The sequence below is a fragment of the Mesoplodon bidens genome (assembly GCF_964165515.1).
Source record: "Mesoplodon bidens genome assembly, chromosome: X".
Taxonomy (NCBI): Eukaryota; Metazoa; Chordata; class Mammalia; order Artiodactyla; family Ziphiidae; genus Mesoplodon; species Mesoplodon bidens.
Window position 1 is genome coordinate 2,975,309 of NC_138163.1, and position 25,017 is coordinate 3,000,325.

General features: G+C 40.2%; 1 protein-coding gene across 3 annotated transcripts in view; it reads left to right on the top strand.

Moving 5' to 3' along the window:
* Positions 1-25,017, top strand: part of CD99L2 (CD99 molecule like 2) — a 111,020-nt gene that overhangs the window by 38,860 nt on the left and 47,143 nt on the right. For all 3 annotated transcript variants that reach the window (XM_081221660.1, XM_081221661.1, XM_081221659.1), the window contains exon 2: positions 15,040-15,099. In XM_081221660.1, coding sequence (XP_081077786.1) covers positions 15,040-15,099 — 60 coding nt within the window. The remainder of the gene's footprint in view (positions 1-15,039; positions 15,100-25,017) is intronic.

The following is a 25,017-nucleotide window of genomic DNA, read 5'->3' on the forward strand; positions in this document are numbered from 1 at the left end:
AAGACAAGGGAAGACAGAGGCCAGTTTGGGAACGTTTCTTTGGAGCTGTGGAAATCTCCCCTGGGTGGCGTGACCTGCAGGATTGGATTTCGGGAGAAAGACCTGGGCTGTGGATGTACAGGAGCTGCCTTGGGCTGGCAGCGCCTCTCTCCCTTTGCGCTGGCCTGGCCAGGTGGTAAGGCTGAAATCTTGATGGGCCTCTTAAGCGTAGACTCAGATTCTACCACCGATCCTACTCATGAACATGGACGGGAAGCCCCTAGCTTAGTGCTGTACCTCAGTGCTGTATCTCATGACATGATTGCTTGGCTTTGCCCTTGAAGTTGACTGGGTAGATCAGGCTCTCGGTCCAGGCGGGCTCTTTGAGGGCCCATGATGCAACCCGGGCTTCATCAGAACATATGTGTACTGCATAATGAACTGTATTATAATGAGATTCTCCTGTTTTTGTTTAACCAACTTGAAACAACCCACCCCCTCAAGTCTATCAACCTTTTAATGGATTCTGTTTATCTCAGAAATAAGTGGGCTGGACTAGATGATCCCCGAGGTCTTATTCAGCGCTGCCTGGCTCTGATTGGGAAATTTCCATCTATGCAACATCAACCAGAGACAGCTTCCTCACTTAAGGAATTACACAGGATTAAAAACAAATTAATTACACCAATATCTGCTTATGTTTACGTTGGCTAAAGGGGAAGGAAATGCCTTGCGCATTAATGATTATTAGTCAAGAGCCTGTGGCTCAGAAGTGTTTCGGGATGGCCTTGTGACGTTCTTGTGCCTCGATTTCCCAGGCTTATTATCACATCAGTAGGATCTAGAGGTTCATCAGACACTGGGTAAGTTCAGATCAGAATGTGACTTTGTTCTGTCTGCATCTATTAAGCTTTTGAACATTTTAATACTGTCCTGTAAGCTATTTACTCATACATATTTTTTGAGGGCCTTCTACTTGTAGATCTACCAGGCGATTCTACTTTACTTAGTACCAAATATAATAATAGTAGCTGATAATTGAGAGATTCCTATGTGTCAGAGAGTGGGCTAATCACTTTATATATAATGACCAATTTATTCCTCGCCTCAACCCACTGCAGTAGAATCTCGTTATCTCCATTTTACAGATGAGGAAACTGAGGCACAGAGCTGTCGAGGCTCTTGTCCAAGGTGTCTCTGCTGGTGAGTGGCAGAAGGGGACCTGACCCCAGGCTCTTTAATGCCAAAGCTGGTCATCAGCGCTGATATCCTCATGTGTTGTCTTGAAATGGCCTTGGACCAGAGTCGGGAAGCCTTAGGCTCCAGTTTTTGATGTGACACCAGCAGGGTTGCTTTTGGCAAGGCACTTAGTATCTCGCATTGCTTCTCAGAAACTGTGACCTCAAGAGCAGTGCGCTTCTTGTCGTAGGGCTATCCTGAGACCCCTAGCCTCCTGGTACATCATCTTGGCACTTTATTTATTTGTCCGTGGTGGCTTTGTTTCCATCATGCCATCCACAGTATTGCTTTGGGGGTTGAGCAACCAGATGTAGTAGCTTCAGTTTACATACGGGAAGCAGGTCCCTTCTACGAGGTCAAGTGAACACTGCAGGACCCCTAGTCGGTGAGTGGCAGAGCTGTGACGAGACATCGTATCTGCTGGCTCCAGGACCATTTGTGTTTCTGCTGCCGAATGATTAACTGCTGTGGTCCTCAGCTCCCCACCCTGATCTCTAAGGTCCCAGGGTACCCCCTTGCAGAGCTGAATGCTGGGGATGATACCTGGTGACAGCTACTGCATTTTTAAATTGAGATATAATTTGCATAACAAAATTCACCAACTGAAAGTCTACAGTTCAGTGGTTTGTAGTATATTCACTAGGTTGTACAACCATCACTACTATCTACCTCTAGAATATTCCCATCACCCCAGAAAGAAACCCTATACTTACTAGCAGTCAGTCCTCTTTCCCCCAGCCCCTGGTATCCAGTGCAGTTTCCTTTAGCTGAGGAGTCCCCTAGCTGTGAGCTCCGACTTCTGTGGAAAAGGTTATCCTTGCAGGCTTTCCAAGAACCTTTGGAATTTCCTCTGAGCAGCCATCATAGGCATGTACCTTTCTTTGTGGAAAGGAAGAAACTGTCCTTTCTTTTTTCTTAATTATTTTTTTTGAAACTGTCCTTTCAGTCAGCAAAGTGACTTACGCAATTTGTAAAACAAACAAACAAAAATCCTCCCCCGACATTGAAAATCAAGCTACCTGCCATGTATGGAGGACACTTAGATGCTTCCTGGAAATATGTAAAAAGACTTTTAGCCATGTCGCCCGCATCTACATCCTTTCCTGCATTACCAAGTTCCCCTTTACATAGCAGGTGCCAGGTGAGAGGTGTGCCCTGTGAATATGGGCAGCCAGCTGCCTGGGTTGGACACTGCAGATGTGTTGATGGTGGTGGCTGTTTGGGACTGAAATGCTGATCCCTGCCTTCTGGTGAACTGCTGCCTTTGCGTTGTTATTGCCCTCTCCGGGAGTGCTTTAAATTTATTCATGAAACTGGTGGGAGCTCAGGTGGCAGTAGCTAAATCCGTTTAGTAATCGGAATCAGAGGAAAGCCATTTCCATGTTCCCTTGCAAGGCTGCAGCGTCTAGCTAACCCAGAGGATATTAATTACTCAGCATGCTTGGAGGTGTAAAAGCATAAATTTATCAAGACACATGCGTTTGAATCTAGGTTGAGGCTACAAGAGTTAAAACGGTGCAGAAATTTGGGGAAATCAGGGACGAGCCTAACAGCGTTTTCAGTTTGCTCCCACCCTCTCTAGCACGAGGCGGGAGACAGAGAAAGTGTGTTCAAAGAGACGCTTATAAAATTGACCATGCGTGCCGATGACTTTGTTGTGGAGGTTCCCCACAGGCACTTTTCAGGAGCATCTCCGTGGTCGGCAGGGAGCCCCTGCAGCAGAGGGGTGGGAAGTTGTTTTTCTGACCTGCAGGTTTGCTTTTTATTACTCGCGGCCCAGTGGTCCCCGGCCAGAGGGCTGGGGAAATGCATGGCTTTACAAGCAGCCGTGTCAGCCGAGGTCTTTATCATATTAAAGTAGAACATCCTTATTCCATGGTTCATTTCAGGTTCAATCAAGCTGTCCCCCACCCCTAAGTCAGTAGGTTCAGTCTTCTGGGGCTGATTTTAGTCTTATTCCCCGAACTCAGATGATCAAGGGGCTTGTGCCGCAGTTATATTTACTGGGTTATGATTTGACCCCTCCAGCGTGAATTTCATTTTGGCCCATCTTCTGGTGTGGATCTTCTCTGTACTTGTTCACAGCCTCGCTGTTGACCGAGTCAGTTACCTCTTGGATAAATAACTCCATTCCTTTGCAGTTGTGGCATAGATGCAGGCACTACCCCCGATGCCAGGCAGGTGGGTGTTGTCCTGGCTTTCTCGGACAAACTTAAATGTAGTTTCAGTATTTATGGAAGCTTCACTCGGACAGCCAAATGGGAAATCCTAAGATGAGGCATCTACAATTTACTAGTCTCAGATGTCCCTTGGGTTCTTTTTTTTTTTTAAACATCTTTATTGGAGTATAATTGCTTTACAATGGTGTGTTAGTTTGTGCTTTATAACAAAGTGAATCAGTTATACATATTATCCCCATATCTCTTCCCTCTTGCGTCTCCCTCCCTCCCACCCTCCCTATCCCACCCCTCTAGGTGGTCACAAGGCACCGAGCTGATCTCCCTATGCTATGCGGCTGCTTCCCACTTTGGTAGTGTCTATATGTCCATGTCACTCTCTCCCTTGGCTTCTTATTCAGTCACAGAAAAGGGACAAGATTTGAAAATTTGAGAACCAAAGTAGTTTGGGTGAATATTTATTCATTTAGGATTTGTACCGGACCCATTCCCCAAAAATTGAAAACTAAGCACTTATACGTACAAAAGAAAAAGGTGGAAAAGAAACCATCCTTAGAGAGCAGGGTGATGGATGTGACTGGGCACTTGAGAGGCACCCATCTCCCTGGCTGGGTTGCGACTTTGCCTCTGAAATCTTCAGTAAGCAGAGATTCCGGCTGCCCCTGCAGTTCTGAATCCAGCAGCAGGGAGCAGACTTTCCCTCTGCAGAGATGACTTTGCTCTTGGCATGAAACCCAAATGGATGTGTTACAAAGTAACATCAGGTACGATCTACTGGTAGCACTGTCACAGCCCGGGGACAGAGTTTGGATGATCGCGGTGAAGGCACCTTGAGGGAGGGCCTTCTCGCTGCCAGGCCTCATCCCTGCTTCCAGCAGCTCACCGTCTAGAGTGGCGCTGATGGGTGGTTCTCTGTCGGCCTGTCCAACACAGTCGCCAGCAGCCACTCGTGGCTGTTGAGCACTTGAAGGTGGCTAGTGTGACTAAGGAACTCAATTTTTAAAATTTTTATTGAATTTTAACTAATTTAAATAGCAGCATGTGGCTAGGAGCTACCATGTTGGATGGAGCAGGTCTAGAGAGGATGAACATAACACCTGACGGGTGGGTGTGCTTTCAGGATAAGCTCAGTAGAAGGGTGGGAGGATGACAGGGGACGGAGGGAGGGAGGGAGTGATCAAATCCACATGAAAGGTACTTAAGGGGCACATCAGATGGGGTCTCTCGTGGATCAGATGTTTCAGTCAAGGCTTGGGCAGGTGCTGGATCTCAGCCACTTCATGGCAGAAACCTCTAACAAGGGCCTGCTGTGCCTGGTTTTATAGCCCTCATTAAATGTGCCCTCAGCTTCAGACACCAGTCACCCAGGCACGGTGGGTCAGGTTGCAATATAAGGTCAAGTTTGTGTTCTCTCCCAAAGGGACACAATCCACTTCAGGACGGACTCAGGCTGCTGGGGCATCTGTGGATAGAACCGGCACTTTCCTTATTAGATGTATCTTCTCAAGGACACACACAAGCCCATGGGTACGATTTCCAAAGTTCTGCCGTATGTTTTCAGGTAGTTGTAACCAGCTCACTACATGCTTTTTCCATTAAAAGAAATTTGTAGCCCTCCGCAGTGGAACGAAATAACTTTTCTGCTGGATGCTGGAACGCTGGCCTCCCAGGTACAGTGATTTGGGCCTTGTAAATTGAGCCTACGATGAGTCAGCTGCTTTCTAGGGTGTGCCTTGTGCCAGAGGGTGAATCAGTGTCCCTAATGCACAGGATTCCTGTCCGCCTGTACCCAAACTGAGTCATTGAGTTATAGGTTACATAGAAGAGCTGTGGGATACAACTCTTTTTTATTTCTTTTTTTCTGATATGGAGCTATCTCCCTGGTACAGTTTTATTTTTTTTTATTGAAGTATAACTGACCTACAACTCTGTTAGTTCCAGGTGCACAACACAGCAATTTGATATTTCTGTACTTTACAAAATGATCACCACAATGCAACCCTATTTTAGACCATTTGAGGTGTGGTATCTCTCATGAGAATATTTGTTCCCATCTTGATTTTAGCAGCTGTGCTTGGTTATAGACTCTGAAGTCTTAATAGCTCAGGATGTAATTGAGATTTTGAGTGGTTTTGTCCACAGATGGTTTGGGTCCATTGAATCCAAGGTCAACGAGGGATTAATAAATACTGCAAAATTGTGTTATTGCTCTTTTTTTTAAAATTCAGGTATAGTTGATGTACAACATTATAAGTTTCAGGTGTGCAACATAGTAATTCACAATTTTTAAATGTTATATTCTTTTTATAGGTACTACGAAATATTGGCTATATTCTTGGTGTTGTACAATATATCCTTGTAGCTTATTTATTTTATGCATACTAGTTCATACCTCTCAATCCCCTACCCCTATCTGGCCCCTCCCCTGTTTCCTTTTTCCCCCACTGGTAACGAGGATTTTGTTCTCTATATCAACGAGTCTATTTCTTTTTTGTTATATTCACTAGTTTGTTGTATTTTTTAGATTCTACATATAAGTGGTATCATACGGTATTTGTCTTTCTCTGTCTGACTTATTTCAGTAAGCATAGTACCCTCCAAGTCCTTCCATGTTGTTGCAAATGGCAAAATATCGTTCTTTTTTATGGTTGAGTAGTATTCCATTGTGTGTGTGTGCGTATGTGTGTACACCACATCTTCTATCTTCTTTATCCATTCATCTGTTGATGGACGCTTAGGTTGCTTCCATATCTTGGCAACTGTAAATAATGCTGCTCTGAACATTGGGGGGTGCCTGTATCTTTCTGAGTTAGTGTTTTCATTTTGGGGGGATATGTACCCAGGAGTGGAATTGCTGGGTCATATGGTAGCTCTATTTTTAGTTTTTTAAGAAACCTCCATTCTGTTTTCCACAGTGGCTGGATCAATTTACATTCCCATCAACAGTGTAGGAGGGTTCCCTTTTCTCCACATCCTCGCCAATGTTTGTTATTTGTGTTCTTGTTGGTGGTAGTCATTCTGACAGGTGTGAGGTGATCTCATCGTGGATTTAATTTGCATTTTCCTGTGATTAACGATGTTGAGTGTCTTTTTATGTGCCCACCGGCTATCTGCGTGTCTTCTTTGGAAAAATGTGTGTTGTATTGCTCTTAACTCTTAGTGACATGTAGCAGGATATATCAGCAAACAGTAGGGGAATGGCTGAGGCTAAAAACGTTATTACTTGTACAAGGTGTTATTTGGAAGAACCTGCTCTCTCACTTCTTGGGTGAAAAAGTAGGGATAGAGTTTTGTAGGATGATTGGCTTATGATTTTGGAGGGCTTGATACAGAACTTTAAAAATTATTTATAATAATATAAGTACTTATACATGATTAAAAACAAAAAGAAGTGTTTTAATTAATAGTACAATGCACATCCCTGACCACTTTTCTCATTCCCTAAGCATAATCATTGTTACCAATTACTGTGTGTAAGCTACCTTCCAGAAGATTTTTACAGCTATAGATGTAGATACACACTCATGGAAAAATACTTCTCTGCACTTTGCTTTCTTTATTTAATACTGCATCTTGGAGCTTTCTCCCATGTCAGTATATAGGCTTATGCCATTCTTTTTTTCAAAATAGACTTAATTTTTTAATATCGGTTTTAGGTTCACAGCAATATAGAGCAGAAGGTATAGAGTTTTCTCATATACCTCCTGCCCCCACACATGCACAGCCTCCCTCATTACCAACACCCCCCCCCACGAGAATGCTACCTTCGTTACAATTGATTAACCTATATTGACAATATTATTATCACCCGAAGTCCATAGTTTACATTACGGTTCACTTTTGGTGGTGTACGTTCTGTGGGTTTAGACAAACGTATAATGACATGCATCCACCATCAGAGTATCATACAGAGTAGTTTCACTGCCCTAAAAATCCTCTGTGCTCCACCTAGTCATTCCACCCCATACAGCCCGTGGCAACCACTGATCCTTTTACTGTCTTAATGTTTGTCTTTCTAGAATGTCAGATAGTTGGAATCATACACTGTGCTACTTTTACAATTGGCTTCTTTCACTGAGTATGGGCATTGAAGGTTCCTCTGTGTCTTTTCATGGCTTGATTGCTTATTTATTTTTAACACTGAATAATATTCTATTGTCTTGGATGTAACACAGTTTATTTATCCACTCACTTACTGAAGGACATCTTGGTTGCTTCCAAGCTTTGGCAATTATGAACGAAGAAATTATAAACATCCTTGTGTAAGTTTTTGTTTGGACATAAGGTTTTAACTCGTTTGGGTAAACACGAAGGAGCAGAATTGCTGGATCATATGGTATGTATGTTTTGTTAGAAACCACCAAACTGTCTTCCAAAGTGACTGTACCATTTTGCATTCCTAGCAGTAATGTGATTTCCTTTTGCTCCACATCCTTGTCAGTGCTTGCTGTTGTCTGCGTTCTGGATTTTTGGCCATTTGGATGTTTTAATTCGATTTTCCCTAATGATAGAATGTGTAACATATTTTCATATGCTTATTTGCCAGCTGTCTATCTTTGGTGATGTGTATGTTAAGGTCTTTGGCCCATTGTTGTTTTTTTCTTGGTCAGCTTTTGTTTGTGTGTATAGTTTTAGAGAAACATTCCAACAAGGCATACACCAACCCTGACTCACATGGTTGGTATCTTTATTTTTTCTTTATCTCAGCATTTTGACATATAATTGACAATGTGATGATTTGGTACATGTATATATTGTGAAATGATTACCATGATAACATTCGTTAACAGCTCCTCACCTAATTACCATTTTGTGTGTGTGTGTCTGGTGAGAACATTTAAGATCTACCCTCTTAGCAATAGTGTATTATATACCTGAAAATTGCTAATTATTGTCACCTATATTACTGTCTAATAATACTATATTAGATCCCTAGAACTGATTCATCTTATAACTGGAAGTTTATACCCTATGACTAACATCTCCCCATTTCCCCCACCCCTGCAGCCCCTGGCAACCACCATTCTACTCTGTTTCTATGAGTTTGGCTTTTTTAGACTCCACATGAAGGTGAGATCATACAGTATTTGTCTTTCTCTGTCTGACTTATTTCACTTAGCATAATACCTTCTTAGATATATCCATGTTGTTGAAAAGGCAGAATCTCCTTCTTTTTAATGGCAAATAAGATTCCATGGTGTGTATATACCACATTTTCTTTATCCATTCATCTGTCAATGGTAGTTTCCATGTCTTGGCTATTGCAAATAATGCTGCAATGAGCATGGTGTGTGTGGGGGGGTGCAGATATCTCTTTCAGATAGTGATTTCATTTCCTTTGGCTATATACCCAGAAGTGGGATTTGCTGGATCATAATTCTCTTTTTCATTTTTTGAAGACCCACTGTTTTCCATAGTGGCTGAACCAATTTACCTCCCACCAGCAGTGTGTAAGGATTCCTTTTTCTCCACATCCTCACCAACACTTAGCTCTTGTTTTGTTCAATCTAGCCATTCTGACAGGTGTGAGGTGGTAACACATTGTGGTTTCAATATGCATTTCCCTGATGATTAGTGTTGTTGAGCATCTTTTCATATACCTGTTGGCCACTTGTATATCTTCTTTGGAAAACATCTTTTCATATACCTGGGCCTGGATCCCAGGTCTGCAGGAGAAGACTAGTCACCAGGGACCCTTGGGATGTGGCACATTTTTAATGGGGTTCTTTGTTTTCTTATTGTTAAGTTTTAAATGTTCTTTGTATATTTTGGATAACAGTCCTTTATTAGATGTGCCTTTGGTAAATATTTTCTCCCAGTCTGTGGCTTGTCTTTTCATTTTTTGGCAGTATCTTTTGCAGAGCAGAATTTTTTAATTTAAATGAAATCCAGCTTATCAATTTTTTCTTTCATGGATCGTGCCTTTGGTTGTATCTAACAAGTCATCACCAAACCCAAGTCATCTATATTTTCTGCTGTGTTAATCTTCTAGGAGTTTTATCACTTTGTGTTTTATATTTAGGTCTGTGATCCATTTTGACACTGATGCAAGAAATAGAAGACTACACAAAGAGATGGAAAGATACACCGTGTTCTGGGTATCAGTATTCTGTTTAACAGTATTATTAAAATGATGATACTACCCAAGGCAGTCTACCAATTCAGTGCAATCCCTATCAAAATACCAATGGCATTTTTCACAGAACTAGAACAAATAATTTTAAAATTTGTATGGAAACACAAAAGACCCCAAATAGCCAAAGCAATCTTGAGAAAGAAGAACAGAGCTGGAGGAATCATGCTTCCTGACCTCAGACTATACTACAAAGCTACAGTAATCAAAACAGTATGGTGCTGGCAGAAAAGCAGACACATAGATCAATGGAAGAGAATAGAGAGTCCAGAAATAAACCCATACACTTATGGTCAATTAATCTATGGCAAAGGAAACATGAATATATGATGAAGAGAAGACATTCTCTTCAATAAGTGGTGCTGGGAAAACTGGACATCTGCATGTAAAAGAATGAAAATAGAACATTGTCTAATGCTATATACAAGAATAAACTCAAAATGGATTAAAGACTTAAATGGAAGACCATATACTGTAAAACTCCTAGAGGAAAACATAGGCAGAACACTCCTTCTCATAAATCGCAGGAATATTTTTTTGGATCTGTCTACTAAAGTAAAGGAAATAAAAGCAAAAATAAATGGAACCTAATTCAACTTAGTTCCCTTTGCTGTGCAAAAGCTTTTATCAACAAAACAAAAAGACAATGTACTATGATCCATTTTGAGTTAATGTTTGTGAAGGGTGTAAGGTCTGTGTCTAGATTTTTTTTCCCATGTGGTTGTCCAGTTGTTCTAGCATCATTTGTTGAAAAGACTAGCTTTTCTCCATTGTATTGCCTTTGCTCCTTTGTCAAAAATCAGTTGACTGTATTTATGTTGGTCTATTTCTGGGCTCTGTATTCTGTTCTATTGATCTGTCTGTTGCTAATACCACACTATCTTGATTACTATAACTTTATAGTAAGTCTTGAGGTTGTGTAGCTGTCAGTCCTCCAACTTTGTTCTTTTCATTCAGTATTGTATTGGCTATTCTGGTTTTTTTCCTCTCCATATAAACTTGATTAGTTTGTCAATCACAAGATCATTTGCTGACATTTTGATTGTGATTGCACTATAAATCAAATGAGGAAGAACTGAAATCTTGATAGTATTGAGTCTTCCTATCCATGGAATATCTCTCCATTTATTTAGTTCTCTTCTGATTTCTTTCATCAGAGTTCTGTAGTTTTCTTTATATAGATCTTGTGCAAATTTTGTTAGATTTATATCAGGCGTTTATTTGGGGGGGACCGCTAATGTAAATGGTGTGTTTTTATTTCAAATTCCATTTGTTCATTGCTGGTACATAGGAAATTGATTGACTTTTGTATTAACCTTATATCCTGCACCCTTGCTGTAGTTCCAGGAGTTTTTTGTTTGGGGTTTTTTCTGGGGGGGGGGTTGGATTATTTTGTATGATCATGTCCTCTGCAAACAAAGACAGTTTTATTTCTTCCTTCCCAATCTTTATACCTTTTTTTCCTTTTCTTATTGAAGTAGCTGGGACTGCCAGTATGATGTTGAAAAGCAGTTGTGAGAAGGGACATCATTGCCTTGATCCCGATCTTCTAAAGCTTTGGTTTCTCACCCTTAAATATCATGTTAGCTGTAGGTTTTTTGTAGATACTCATTATCAAGTTGAGGAAATTGCCTTCTAGTCCTAGTTTACTGAGAGTATCCCATTCTTTTAAACAGCTACAGAACATTTTATTGTATTGAAGAACCATATTTACCATATTTAATTCAACTATTCTTTGAACACTTGGTCTGTTTCCATTTCTTTTTGCTGTTGTAAGCAGTACTGCTATGAACATCCTGTACATAACTCTTTGGGCACACGTATAAGTATTTTTCTGTAACACGTACCTGGAAGTACAATTGTTGGAATAAGATATATGTGTATTTAAATTATTTTAATTCTTTAAATGTTTAAACAGTTACAGACCTGCAGGAAACTTGCAAGTACAGTACACGGAACGTTTTTCCCTCCAATAATTTAAGAATATGTTACCATGCCCTATCATCCCTTCTCCCACAGCATACTTCAGAGTCCATTTCCTACAAACATCCTTTTGTATATCATCAATGTAACCATCTGAATCAGAAAATTAACACTGATCCGTTAATACTACCTAATCCTAAGACTTCATTCAAGTTTCACCAGTTGTTCCAGTAATATCTAATACAAGGAATTCCCATTTACTATTCACCTAGATTTCCCAGTTTTACCACATTTGCTCTGGTGTGTATATGTATCTCCAAATACTTTTCTTCTGAATAATCTCAGAATCAGTCCCAAACATGATGCCCATTACCTCTTGATACGTCAGTGTGCATTTCTTAAAAACAAGGACACCCTCCTCCACAACCAGGGTACGTCCATCAAGATCAGGAAGTTGACAGTGATCCAGTATTACCATCTAGTCCACAGGCCTCATTCAGATTTCACTGATTGTCCCAATGATGGTCTTTATAGATTCAGGATCCAATCCAGGAACACCTGTTAGATTTAGCTGTCATGATTTCCCTGATCTCAGGGACTGCGGTCTCTCAGTGCTTATTCAATGCTGAAAGCTGTTGCTTTGTGTTTTGTCTATTTTATTGTCATTTATGATGGGAAAGCTAATCTGATATCAATTATTTCATCATAGCAAGAAGCAAAAGTCTACTTTAGAATTTTAGAAGCTAGGTTATTAAGTGTAAGACTTTTATTTTATTGGTGGATTATATGCTTTGTTCCCATAAAATATTGCTCTTTTCCTGTTTAGAGGTTTAGGTCTTAAATTTTATCTTTGTCTTATATTAATATTGTTTCCTTCCTGTTATTATTTGCCTGATATATTTCTCTATTTTATATACACATATATGTTTATATATATATGTTTATATGTTTATATATGTTTTTATATATGTTTATATATGTTTATATATATGTTTGTTTATATATATATGTTTTGTTTTAGGTGTATATTTTGTCAACAGCATATAGTAATTTTTTATCCCATTTATCTTTTTTTAAAAAACTTATTTGGCCGCGTTGGGTCTTCTTTGCCCCACGCAGGCTTTCTCTAGTTGTGGCGAGCAGGGGCTACTCGTCATTGTGGTGTGCAGGCTACTCTTCATCGAGGTGCACGGGCTTCTCATTGCGGGGCTTCTCTTGTTGCAGAACATGGGCTCTAGGCGCGCAGGCTTCAGTAGTTGTGGCACACGGGCTCAGTAGTTGTGGCGCACGGGCTTAGTTGCTCCGCGGCATGTGGGATCTTCCTGGACCAGGGCTTGAACCGTGTCCCCTGCATTGGCAGGCAGATTCTTAACCGCTGTGCCACCAGGGAAGTCCCCATTTATCTTTTGATAGGAGATTTATTCTATTTACACTCACTTTTTACTGATATGATTGTACATATTCTTATGTTAAAGTCCATGTTTTCTATTTAACATGTTTTTGTTTCTTTTTTCCGTTTGGTGACTTTTGTTGGATTGAATTTTAGTTGTTGGTGTTGACCTTTCTTTTTTTTTTCTTGAATAAGTTAGAGGTTATATATCCTATAACTCTTCTTTTAGTGATTACCTTTTTTTTGCTATATAAAATGTATTTTAAAAAATAAACTTTTTAAGAACAGTTTTAGATTTACAATGCAAAACTTGTGCAAAGAGTTCTAATGTGCTCTACACCCAGTTTCCCTCATTATTAACATTTTATATTAGCATGGTATGTTTGTCACAATTAATGAACCAACATTGATACACTATTATTAACTAAAGTCCATACTCTATTCATACTTCCTTAGTTTTTACTTAAAGTCATTTTTTTTTGTTCTAGGATCCAATCAAGGGTACCACATGACTTTCCATCATTACATCTCCTTAGGCTCTTCAGGCTATGCCAGTTTCTCAAACTTTGTTTTTGACAACCTTGACAGTTTTGAGGAGTATTAGTCAGGTATTTTGTAGGATGCCCCTCAACTGGAATTTCTCTGATGTTTTCCTTATGAGTATACTGGGGTTACAGAGTTACACTTCCTTGAGAGGAAGACCACACAGGTATAGTGCCCTTCTCATCACATCATATCAAGGGAATATAGTATCAATATGACTCATCACTGTTAAAGTTAACCTTGATCGCCTGGCTGATGTAGTGTTTGTCAGGTTTCTCCACTGTAAAGTTACTATCTCTTCCCCCCACCTTCTCATACTGTAATCTTGGAAGGAAGTCAACATTTATGGAGAGGATAAATATCTACATAAATTAATTTGAATTCTTCTATTCTCTCCTTTTTATGTTTTTGTTCAATTATTTATATCAGCCTGGACTCATGGAAATTTATTTTATACTTAGGGTCATAATCCAATACCACTTTATTTTGCTGCTTAAAATTGTTCCACCTTTAGCCATTGAGAACTCTTTCAGTCAGTCCTGTGGTCCTTTGACATATACCAACCAATATCAATATATTTTAAAGTACTTCCTAGCACTGTAATGTGCTCCAAATTCATCTAGATATTTCCTGCCCCAATTCTAGAATCAGCCATTTCTCCAAGGAGCTCTGGTTCCATTTATTGGAGAATGGTATTTAGAAACCAAGATCTGGGTGCTTGGTGTGTTCATTGCTACTGGGGTATTGATGCTTCTAGGTCTTTTCACCTGACAGAGCAAGGGAATATATATCTGCATACTAACCCATGTATATATACATGTTTATGAATATTTCTATATGTAACCATCTGTATATATATTAAGCTAAATGTGGTTCATACTGAGGTCTCCAACTCTGATCCACTATCACATGGATCATTCTAGCCTTCTCTTCTTATCTGTAACCTCCCTCTCCAACAGTGAGAAACCTGGTTTCTATAATCCACTGTCCATTTACTTATTTGTTCAACTTCAGTATACATGCATAGTGGTTTGCTTGAGAGTTAATGTATATACATTAACTACATGCCCATCTAGAGGGAATGAAAACTGTCAAGTTCAATAGCAGTCAGGGTTGGGCAGATGGGTCCACTTCTGAGGACAAATTCTCTTGTGAAAAACTCTTCCCCAGTGCCTTTTCAGTTATGTGTAATTAGTCAGAGATACTAGTCTAGGTGTAGTTGCTGGGATCGGGGTGGGAAGGTGCCCTGGGTTGCCAAAATGCAGAGCAGCCTTTGTGTGAGAGCCGGGATGGGGTGAAAGAACTTGCCCATTATCAATGGAGTTTTTGGGCTCTGATACTCCCTGTTGCAAAAGTCATACTATCAAGTTTTTTTTTTAAATAAGATTGTACTTCATGTTTCATACAGTTGAGCCTTCAGCCTTCAGGTAGACTGAAGACTGTTTGTTTTGTTGTTTTTTGGTAGCAATAGGTTGCTTGTCGAAGGATATCAATTCAATATATCTTTGGGTGGTTTCAACTGATTTCCTTTTGTGGCATTATCTTCATGACACTGTCTAAAGGGAAGTGACCATTATAGGAGTATTTCAGTATTATTTTGTGTCTTGCAAAGATAGTTACATTCAAAAATCTTTTTTGTTTTTTTAAATTTTTAGGATCTGGGGACGTTGGTTTCAGTCTGGAGGATGCATTGGAAGAAACTTCCTCAGTGAAGCGTGAGTAGTAAATCAAACTATTAAAAGCAAATAATAATGCTTAATATGCACTACCCATTCAGAATACACATTCAGGGAAAACAATAGGTGGCCTATATTTCACTTGATCCGATATAACATGTTTATCATAAATTGCATTATTTAAAGAAAATCTGAATATTTAAAATCCTTTGTTTCCTTTGTGGAGAATATCAAAAATGTGCAATAACTGATACAGGATTTTCTCTGGCTCAAGTCATAGCCTTTACTGGTGTGACACCTCAGCAGTGGCCTCCAAGGACTATCCTTTTCTAGCTCAGAAAAAGATACTTGGAAATGAATAAAGGATTTGTTTCTCCTTTTAGATCTTTTTATAACAGGTATTCTTAGAACCGTATCTACAGGTAATCTCTCAAATGCTGAGCTTTGTCATCAGTTTCTCTTTACATTTTTTTGGAGAAAAAAATTTAAACCATTCTTTTAAAAAAATGCATGAATGCTTAGAAAGTAAAGTTGATATTTCCATTGATCGCTCCCCATCCTACAACAGCCACTCCCATCCCAAGAGGGAGCTAGCTGCCTAAGTCAGTTTGAGATATGCTGGTCCCAACTAGTTTTCTCTGCTGTTGTGAACATCTGCACTCATAGATTATTCAGTGATTTTGTTTTACATAACATGTGTAGGGCTTTTTTTCATTTCAGTTATATGTATTTCACAACTTTAAAAAAAACTGAATATGTATTGAAGACCTGAGTGAATATAGCTCTCTATGTTAGTTTCCTTTCTTACAGGCAGCTGTAACAAAGTACCACAGACTGGGTGGCCTAAAACCACAGAAATTTATTCACTCACAGTGCTTGAGGCCAGAAGTCCAAAATCAAGGTGTCGGTAGGACCATACGCCTGCTTGGAGGCTCTAGGGGAAGAATGCTTCCTTGCCTAGCCTAGCTTCTGGCGGCTCCAGGTGGTCCTCGGCTTGCAGCTGCATGGCTCCAGTCTCTGCCTCCGTCTTCGCTTGACCTTCTCCTTGTGTGTGTGTCTTCTCCTCTTCAGTCTCTTATAAGGACACTTTTTGTTGGTTTTAGAGCCCATCTGGATAATCTTGAATGACCTCATCTCAAGATCTTTACTTAATTACCTCTGCTAACACCCTTTTTCCAAATAAGGTCACATTCATAAGTTCTGGAGCTCAGGACTTGGCTATATATTTTGGGGGCCATGATTCAACACACTATATTATCTATATATCTATATTTTTATACCTAGATCTCATTCACAAACGTATGCTTCATGGAGCTGGCATTCCAGTGGTGTGGCTTTGGCCGTGGCCAGTGATGCCACTTTTTACTGGCAGGCACGTGGTTTGTTTGTTTTGCACAATTACAAATGGGACTTCAGTGGACATTCTTGTCTATTTCCTTTGTGTCCAAGTATAATGAAACTATCAGGCCAAAGGGTATATGTATTTTATATTTTAATAGATTTTGACACATTGTTTCCAAAATGCATGTGCCATTGTGTACTCCCACTGATGCTGTTACAAGAGTACGTTTTTCCCCCAGACCTGTACCATCGCCAGATTTTACCAATCAAAAACATTTTACCAGTATGATGGACAAAAAAATCATATATTTTTTTGCCATGTGCGTTTTCCTCTTGGTGAATTGTCTGTTCATGTCCTTTTCCCATTTTTCTGCCAGGTTGCTTGTCTTTTTTTTTTTTAATGAGTTTGAGAGGTCTCTATGTATATTCAGGACTGAGAAAGGCACGGGCTCTGGAGTTAGACTGCCTGTGTCTGAACCCTGCCTCTGCCACTTATTAACTGTTACCTTGGGTGAGTTATCTGACTTCTTTGCACCTCAGTTTCCTCATCTGTTGCATGAGATTAATAATAATAAATTAATAATAATTGTAAGGGTTAGATAAGATGGCCCCTACGAAGTGTTCAGCAGAGGACTCGGTACAAGGTGAGTGCTCAGTGTCAGCCATTATTATTGTTCTTTAACTGATTCCATTGGAAGGACTTACTGCGGCTGGGTCTCAGGTGTAAGAGTCAGGCATACATGAGGAATGCTCACCTGCTTAAATTGCTCAACAAATTCAACATAATTCCCGTCAAACTTCCAGATAGAATTTTTGCAGACAAGCTGATCCTAAAATACATATGGAAATTCATGGAACCCAGAATAGTCAAAACAATCTTGAAAGAGAAGAAAAAATTGGAGGACTCACACTTCTAAATTTCAGAACTTACTACAAACGTGCAGTAATCAAGATAGTGTGGTACTTATCATAAAGATAGACATAGAGCTCAATGGAATAAAATTGAGAGTCTAGAAATGAACCATTACATCTATGGCCAGTTGACTTTTTTTTTTTTTTTTTTTTTTTTTTTTCTTTTTGCGGTATGCGGGCCTCTCACTGTTGTGGCCTCTCCCGTTGCGGAGCACAGGCTCCGGATGCGCAGGCCCAGCGGCCATGGCTCACGGGCCCAGCCGCTCCGCGGCATATGGGATCCTCCCAGACCGGGGCACGAACCCGTATCCCCTGCATCGGCAGGCGGACTCTCAACCACTGCGCCACCAGGGAGGCCCTGGCCAGTTGACTTTTGACCAAGATGCCAAGACTATTCAATGGGGAAAGAATGGTGTCTTCAATAAATGGTGCTGAGACAATTGGATATCCACATGCAGAAAATGAATTTGGATCCCTGCCTTATACATTACACAAAAATTAACTCAAAATGGATCGTATACCTAAAAATGAACTTCTAAGAGCTTTATAGTTTTGTGTGTGGTGTGAGGTGAGAGCCTTGAGCATTCTCAGGTGTTTCCTGAACATGTCCACCGTCCTATACATGCATGTGGCCTTTTAGATTCCCAGGAAAATAAATATACTTAATTTATTAGCAGTGATGGTTTTAATGAAATTGTTTAACATTTCCAAAACCAAACATGACCAGACAACAAAACAAACACAGTAAGTATAAACAGACCCCTAACTAGTAAATTTGTTAATTTCCTGATGGAGGACTTTTTAATACTTATATCCCTTTGTCAGTTGTGCACTGGCTCCTCTGATCTTCATCAGCACCCATCAGCCAGTGTGTCTGGGACCTGTAGGACCACCAGCACATGGTGTCTTCTGTTGAATGACATCCTTCAAGACCACATCACTCTGTCATCCTTTTTTTCTATCTTGGCTTGCATTTCATGCAACTGAGGTTTCAAAGAGATAGGCCCGTCCATCTCTCCTTGGCTCAGTTGTTTTTCTGGTTGGAGAACATTCTACTTTGTACATTGTACATTTCTTGTTGAAAACGTCCCTGACACCTTGGTCAGGGTATTTGTACATGACATTCATTCATCCATTCAGCAGTGTTTATTGAGTAATTGCTTGTTGCCAGGCACTTCTCCAGTTGCTGGGCATACCATGTGGAGTAGGTCATTGCCCTCATGGAGCTATTCTCTCCAGAAGGACACAAACAGTACATAAAATAATTTCAGATATTATAGAGTACTCTGGAGCAGATACATTAGGGTGATGGGGCAGGGAGGGCCCCAAAAAGGGTTGGCTACTTCAGATCAAGCAGTAGAGACCTCTCTGAGGAAAGGTGACATGCAAGAGCAGGGGAAAAGCCTTCAAGGCCAAGGGATCAAGTGTAAGAGCCCTGAGGCAGAAAAGAACTGGAAGGTGGCCTGTGTGGCCAGAGTGTGGAGAATGTTGGAGAAAAGGAGAAGTTGGCAGGGTCTGGATCATATAGGGTGTTATTGGGCATATTCTAAGTACAAGGGGAAGCTCCTGCAATATTTTTTTAAAAGCTTTATTTAGAGATAATTCCCATACCATACAACTCACCTATTTAAAATGTACAATTCAGTGGCTTTTAGTATATTCACACGGTTGTGCAACCATCACTATGGCCAATTTTAGAACATTTCTATCACCTTAAAAGAAACATTGTACCCTTCACTTATTACCCTCTGATCCCCTGATTCTTCACCTCCCCCTCCAGCCCCTGGCAACCACTCATCTCCTTTCTGTCTCGCTGGATTTCCCTGTTCTGGGACATTTCAGTGCAGTCGTATAATATGTGGACTTACTTTGGGCTGCTTTCACTTAGCATAACACTTTCAAGGTTCACCATGTTGCTTTCAGAATTTTGCCCCTCCCTCTCCCCTGCCTTCACTCCCCACTTCCCTCCATCTCTCCCCGAATCCCTCCCTTTTTCTCTCTGTGTGCAGTCATCTCACAGGGGAACCCACTTCTGCTTTCACCGAATCAAGCTTCTTATGAGTGCCCCAATTTTCTCCAAATGCCATGGCACTGTCGTTAAGCCACACCCAGGGCTGCGGCACACCTTACAAAGAGGTGCTCCGGGCAGGAGTGCAGTGTTGCTGGCAGCATTTGCTGAGCATCAGAGAATCCTTTCTAAGTTTGTCATTTTGAGCAAGGCTTCACAGGAACAGATGTCTTTATTTTAGGAGCTCTTTGCTTTGATGACGGTGACCTACTATTCTCATTCCTTGATAAGTAGCTAGACTTGGCTCATCTCAATTATGGATGATAATAAATCCCATTTAAAGGCTCACAACAAGAAAATCTGTAGTTAATGGTATCTTAAAAGTACACAAGTCCAAGGTCATGCTCTGTATCACTGCAGGCTCAGGCTGTGGCAGAACATCGGGTTCCCTAGACATGTAAGGAGCACATTCTCTTGAACTGGCACCTGCAGATCTTCCGAGAAACCAGGCTCCTCAGAAACTGTGAGTAGTAGGGCAGAGCTCCACAAAGCTATCGTGGTCAAGACAGTGTGGCACAGCGTAAGGATAGAACAGAAATCAGAGTCCCCCAAGTAAACCCTTCACATCTACGGTCAGTTGATTTTTTTTTAAGCTGGAAAAAGAAATACTTTTACACAAGCACTGCATGAAGCATACGGATTTTAAGGGAATATTATATAAGTGGCAATTGCTTTTCTGAAAGTTGCACAAATATTGGTTTCAGTAGTGTCATTTCTCTTTCCTAACTATACATATCACCATAATATAAGGTATACATAAGGAGCCTCATTTAGACAGGTAAGCTGTACTTCTTCATATTATAGGTGCAAAGTCAAATGGAAATTATAGATATAAAACTATCTCTAAACTGATGATCTAGATTTTAAAAATACATAATGACAACAGATTATCACTTGTGGTTCCCTTACCAGTAAAAATCCATCCACTGGTGCAGCCTCTACATTGAAGTACACATTCGTGTACCCAAAGCCTTCGCAAAGAGTGAAGGAAGTATGATCATTTTAAGAGGAAGACTTTCCATATTCTCAACTTCCCTATATACTTTTACTAAAACTGAATTGTGGTAGAATGCACATGCAGTTGGGATGATACTCTCCTTTCCCACCCTTCCCTCTTTGTAAATAATCTATTGAAGTAAAATTCACGTAACATAAAATTAGCCATTTTAAAGTAAACAATTCAGTAGCATTTTAAGACATTCACTGTGGTGCAACCACCACCCCTATCCAGTCCTAAAACATTTCCATTACTCCAGAGTAAGAACCCTTACCCATTAAGCAGTTTCTTCTCATTTCTCCCTCCCCCTAGCCCCAGACAATCATCAGTCTACTTTCTGTATCACTTGACTTATCTCTCCAAGATATTTCATATAAATAGTATCATATAATGTGGGACCTTTTGTCTTTGGCTTCTCTCACATAGCATAATGTTTTGGAGGTTCATCCACCTTATAGCATGTATCAGTGTTTCATTCCTTTTTATGTCTGAGTAATATTCCATTGTATGGATAGACCACAGTTTTATCTATTCATCAGCTGATGGACGTTTGACTGTTTCCATCTTTTGGCTATTATGAAGAATGCTGCTATGAACATGCACGTACATGTTTTTGTTTGCATGTACGTGTTCTTGTTTGAATACCTGCTTTTAATTCTTTAGGGTATATACCCTGGGAGTAGAATCACAAGGTCATATGGTCATTCTGTGTTTAACTTTTGGAGGAATTGCCAAATTTTTTCCACAGTCGCTGTACCATTTTACATTCCTACCAGCAGTGTATGAGGATTCCAATTTTTCCACATCCTCACCAGCTTATTTTCCTTTTCCCCCCCAGACTTTTGTACCCTTTGACTGGCACCTCCTCCATTTCCCTCTCCCCCAAGCCTCTGGTGACCACCATTCTACTCTCTATGAATTTGACTACTTTAGATTCCTCATAAAAGTAGAGTCATGTAGTATTTGTTCTTTTGTGTCTGACTTACTTCTTTTAGCATGATGTCCTCCAAGTCCATGCATGTTGTCCCAAAGGGCAGGATTTTCTTATTTTTTAAGGATGGATAATACTCCATTGCATGTATATTCCACGTTTCATTATCCAGTCATCCATCAATGGACACTTGAGTTGTTTCCATATTGTGGCTATTGAGATTAATGCTCCAGTGAACTTGGACATGTTGATACCTCTTTGAGATCCTTATTTCATTTCTTTTGGATATATACCCAAAAGTAGGATTGCTGGATCAAATGATAGGTTTTTTAAAAAAAATAAAGTTACTTGTTTTTTATTTATTTATTTTTGGCTGCATTGGGTCTTCATTGCTGCGCGGGTTTTCTCTAGTTGCAGAGAGCAGGGGCTACTCTTCGTTGTGGTGTGCAGGCTTCTCATTGCTGTGGCTTCTCTTGCAGAGCACGGGCTCTAGGCACGTGTGCTTCAGTAGTTGTGGCTCACGGGCTCCAGTAGTTGTGGTTCGTGGGCTCCAGTAGTTGTGGCTCATGGGCTCTAGAGCATAGGCTCAGTAGTGCACAGGCTTAGTTGCTCCGCGGCATGTGGGATCTTCCCAGACTAGGGCTTGAACCCATGTCCCCTGCATTGGCAGGCAGATTCTTAACTACTGCACCACCAGGGAAGTCCCCAAGTGATAGTTCTGGTTTTCATTTTTTTGAGGAACCTCCATACTGTCTTCCATCGTGGGTGTACCATTTTACATTCCCACCGACAGTGTAGGAGGGGCTCCTTTTTCTCCACAACCTCATCAACACATTATCTTTTGTTTTTTTGATAGTAGTCATCCCAACAGGTATGAGATGATGTCTCATTGTGGTTTTGATTTGCATATCCCTGATGATTAGTGATGTTGAGCATCTTTTCATGTACCTGATGGCCATTTGTATGTTTTCTTTGGAGAAATGTCTAAGCCCTTTGCCCATTTTAAAAAGTTGAAGTATAGTAGTTGATGTACAATATTATGTAAGTTACAGGTGTACAGTTTAGTGCTTCAAAAATTTTAAAGGTTATACTCCATTTATAGTTATTATAGAATAGTGGCTGTACTCCCTGTGTTGTACAATATACCCTTGTAGCACATTTTATATATAATAGTTTGCACCTCTTAGTCACCTAACCCTATCTTGCCCCTCCCCCCTTCCCTCTCCCCACTGGTAACTACTAGTTTATTTTCTATATCTGTGAGTCTGTTTCTTTTTTAAGTATTCACTAGTTTGTTGTATTTTTTAGATTCCACATATAAGTGCTATGATACAGTATTTGTCATTCAGTTAGCATAATACCCTCCAAGTCTTTCCATGTTGTTGCAGGTGGCAAAACTTCATTCTTTTTTATGGCTGAGTAGTATTCCGTTGTGTGTGTGTGTGTGTGTGTGTGTATACACATCACTTCGTTTTCCATTCCTCTGTTGATGGACACTTATATTGCTTCCATATCTTGGCAATTGTAAATAATGCTGCTGCAAATATTGTGGTGCATGTATCTTTTTGAATTAGTGTTTTGGGGTTTTTTTTGGATATATACCAGGAGTGCAATTGTTGGGCCATATGGAAGTTCCATTTTTAGTTTTTTAAGAAACCTCCATACTGTTTTCCACAGTGGCTGCACCAATTTACATCCCTACCAACAGTGTAGGAGGGTTCCCTTTTCTCCACATTGTTGCCAACATTTTTTTTGTGTGGTCTTTTTGATGATAACCATTCTGACAGGTGTGAGGTAATATCTCATTGTGGTTTTAATTGGCATTTCCCTGATGATAAGTGATGTTGAGCCTCTTTTCATGTGTCTGTTGGCCACCTGCATTTTCTCTTTGGAAAAAGCCTATTTACTTCTTCCCATTTTTTTTTTGCAGTACGCGGGCCTCTCACTGTTGTGGCCTCTCCCGTTGTGGAGCACAGGCTCCGGACGCACAGGCCCAGCGGCCATGGCTCATGGGCCCAGCCGCTCCGCGGCATGCGGGATCCTTCCGGACCGGGGCACGAACCCGCGTCCCCTGCATCGGTAGGCGGACTCTCAACCACTGCACCACCAGGGGAGCCCTCTTCCCATTTTTTAATCGGGTTGTTTGGTTTTCTTGATGTTGAGTTGTATGAGCTGTTTGTATGTGTTGGATGTTGATGCCTTATCGATCAATCATTTGCAAATATTTTCTCCCATTCAGTAGGTTGTCTTTTCGTTTTGTCAATGGTTTCCTGTGCTGTGACAGAAGTTTTAATATGTTGTGTTCCTCTTTTCATTCATCTCAAGTGTATTTTATGATTTCCCTTGTGATTTCTTCCTTGAACCATTGGTTATTAGGAGTGTGTTGTGTTAATTGCCATATAGCTGGAAATTTTTCAAATGCCCTTCTGTTAATGATTTCTATTTTCATTCCTTGGTGGTTGGAGAACACAATTTGTATGATTTCAGACTTTTAAAATATATTGAGATATGTTTTGTAGCCTAGCATGTGGTCCATCTTGGAGAATGTTCCATGTGTAATTGAGTAGAATGTGTTTCCTGTTTTGAGGGCATGTGTTCTATAGATGTCTGGTAGATCTAGTTGGTTTATAGTGTCGTTCAAATCTTGTATTTCCTTTTTGTTCTATTTATGATTGAAAGGATTGTATTGAGATATCCAACTATTGTTGAATTGTCTGTCCTTCCCTTCAGTTTTGTTACATTTTGCTTCATATATTTTGGGGGTTCTATTGTTAGGTGCACATGTTTAAAATTTTATATCTTACTGCTGGGTTTATCCTTTTATCATTATAAAATGCCACTCTTTGACTCCTATGACAATTTTTGTCTTAAAGACTATTTTATCTGATAATAGTGTAGCTCCCCCAGCTCTCTTATGGTTGCTATTTGCATACTATACCTTTATCCATCCTTTTACTTTCAACCAATTTCTATTTTTGCTGTTTTTTTCTGAGTAGTTGATTAATTATTGAATGGTTGCTGTGCATAAAGCCAAACCTGTTTCATCTCTGCCTCTCCCATTACTTAAATTTCACTTCCCTCTTCTACCTCTAATTGTAGGAACAGTTACAGCATAGTCTTTTTTGGGGGGCTTCATTATTTTTATTTTTATTTTTTTAACAACATAGTCTTGATGTTTAAGGAAAGAATCTATTGGAAAACTCATGTGTGGCATGCTACGTAATTGATGTGCAAGAAGTCCACCATTTTAAAGGAATATGGTTGAGCTGAAAGACGTAGTATTAACAGCAGTAACCACACTTATATAAAATATTTTGTTGGTGTTGTAACCACTTTCAGTTGATGAGACACTCCCATACTCTACTGGGAACATAACGTCACTTCATCCCTGGGCAGTATTATGTGTGATTACAGTGCCATGTTGAGAGTGGTGACAGCCAAGGCTTGGAGCTCTCGGGTTGTGCTCAAGCTCTAGGACCCCCTGAAGCGTGTGGTCATCTCCTGGAGATCTGGGCTCAAGTCATAACTCCACTAATCACCAGATCAAATGTGGGATCATGTCCACCTCACCACCCATCCTGTGAAGAAAAGCAAGCAGAACTCGTCTCATGTAAACCTTCTTACATCTCTTTTGTCATCCTCAGAGTGATTCTTCAGAGGCATTAGAGGGACCTCAAAGACCAGGACAGGAGTGCTGTGCTCATGCTG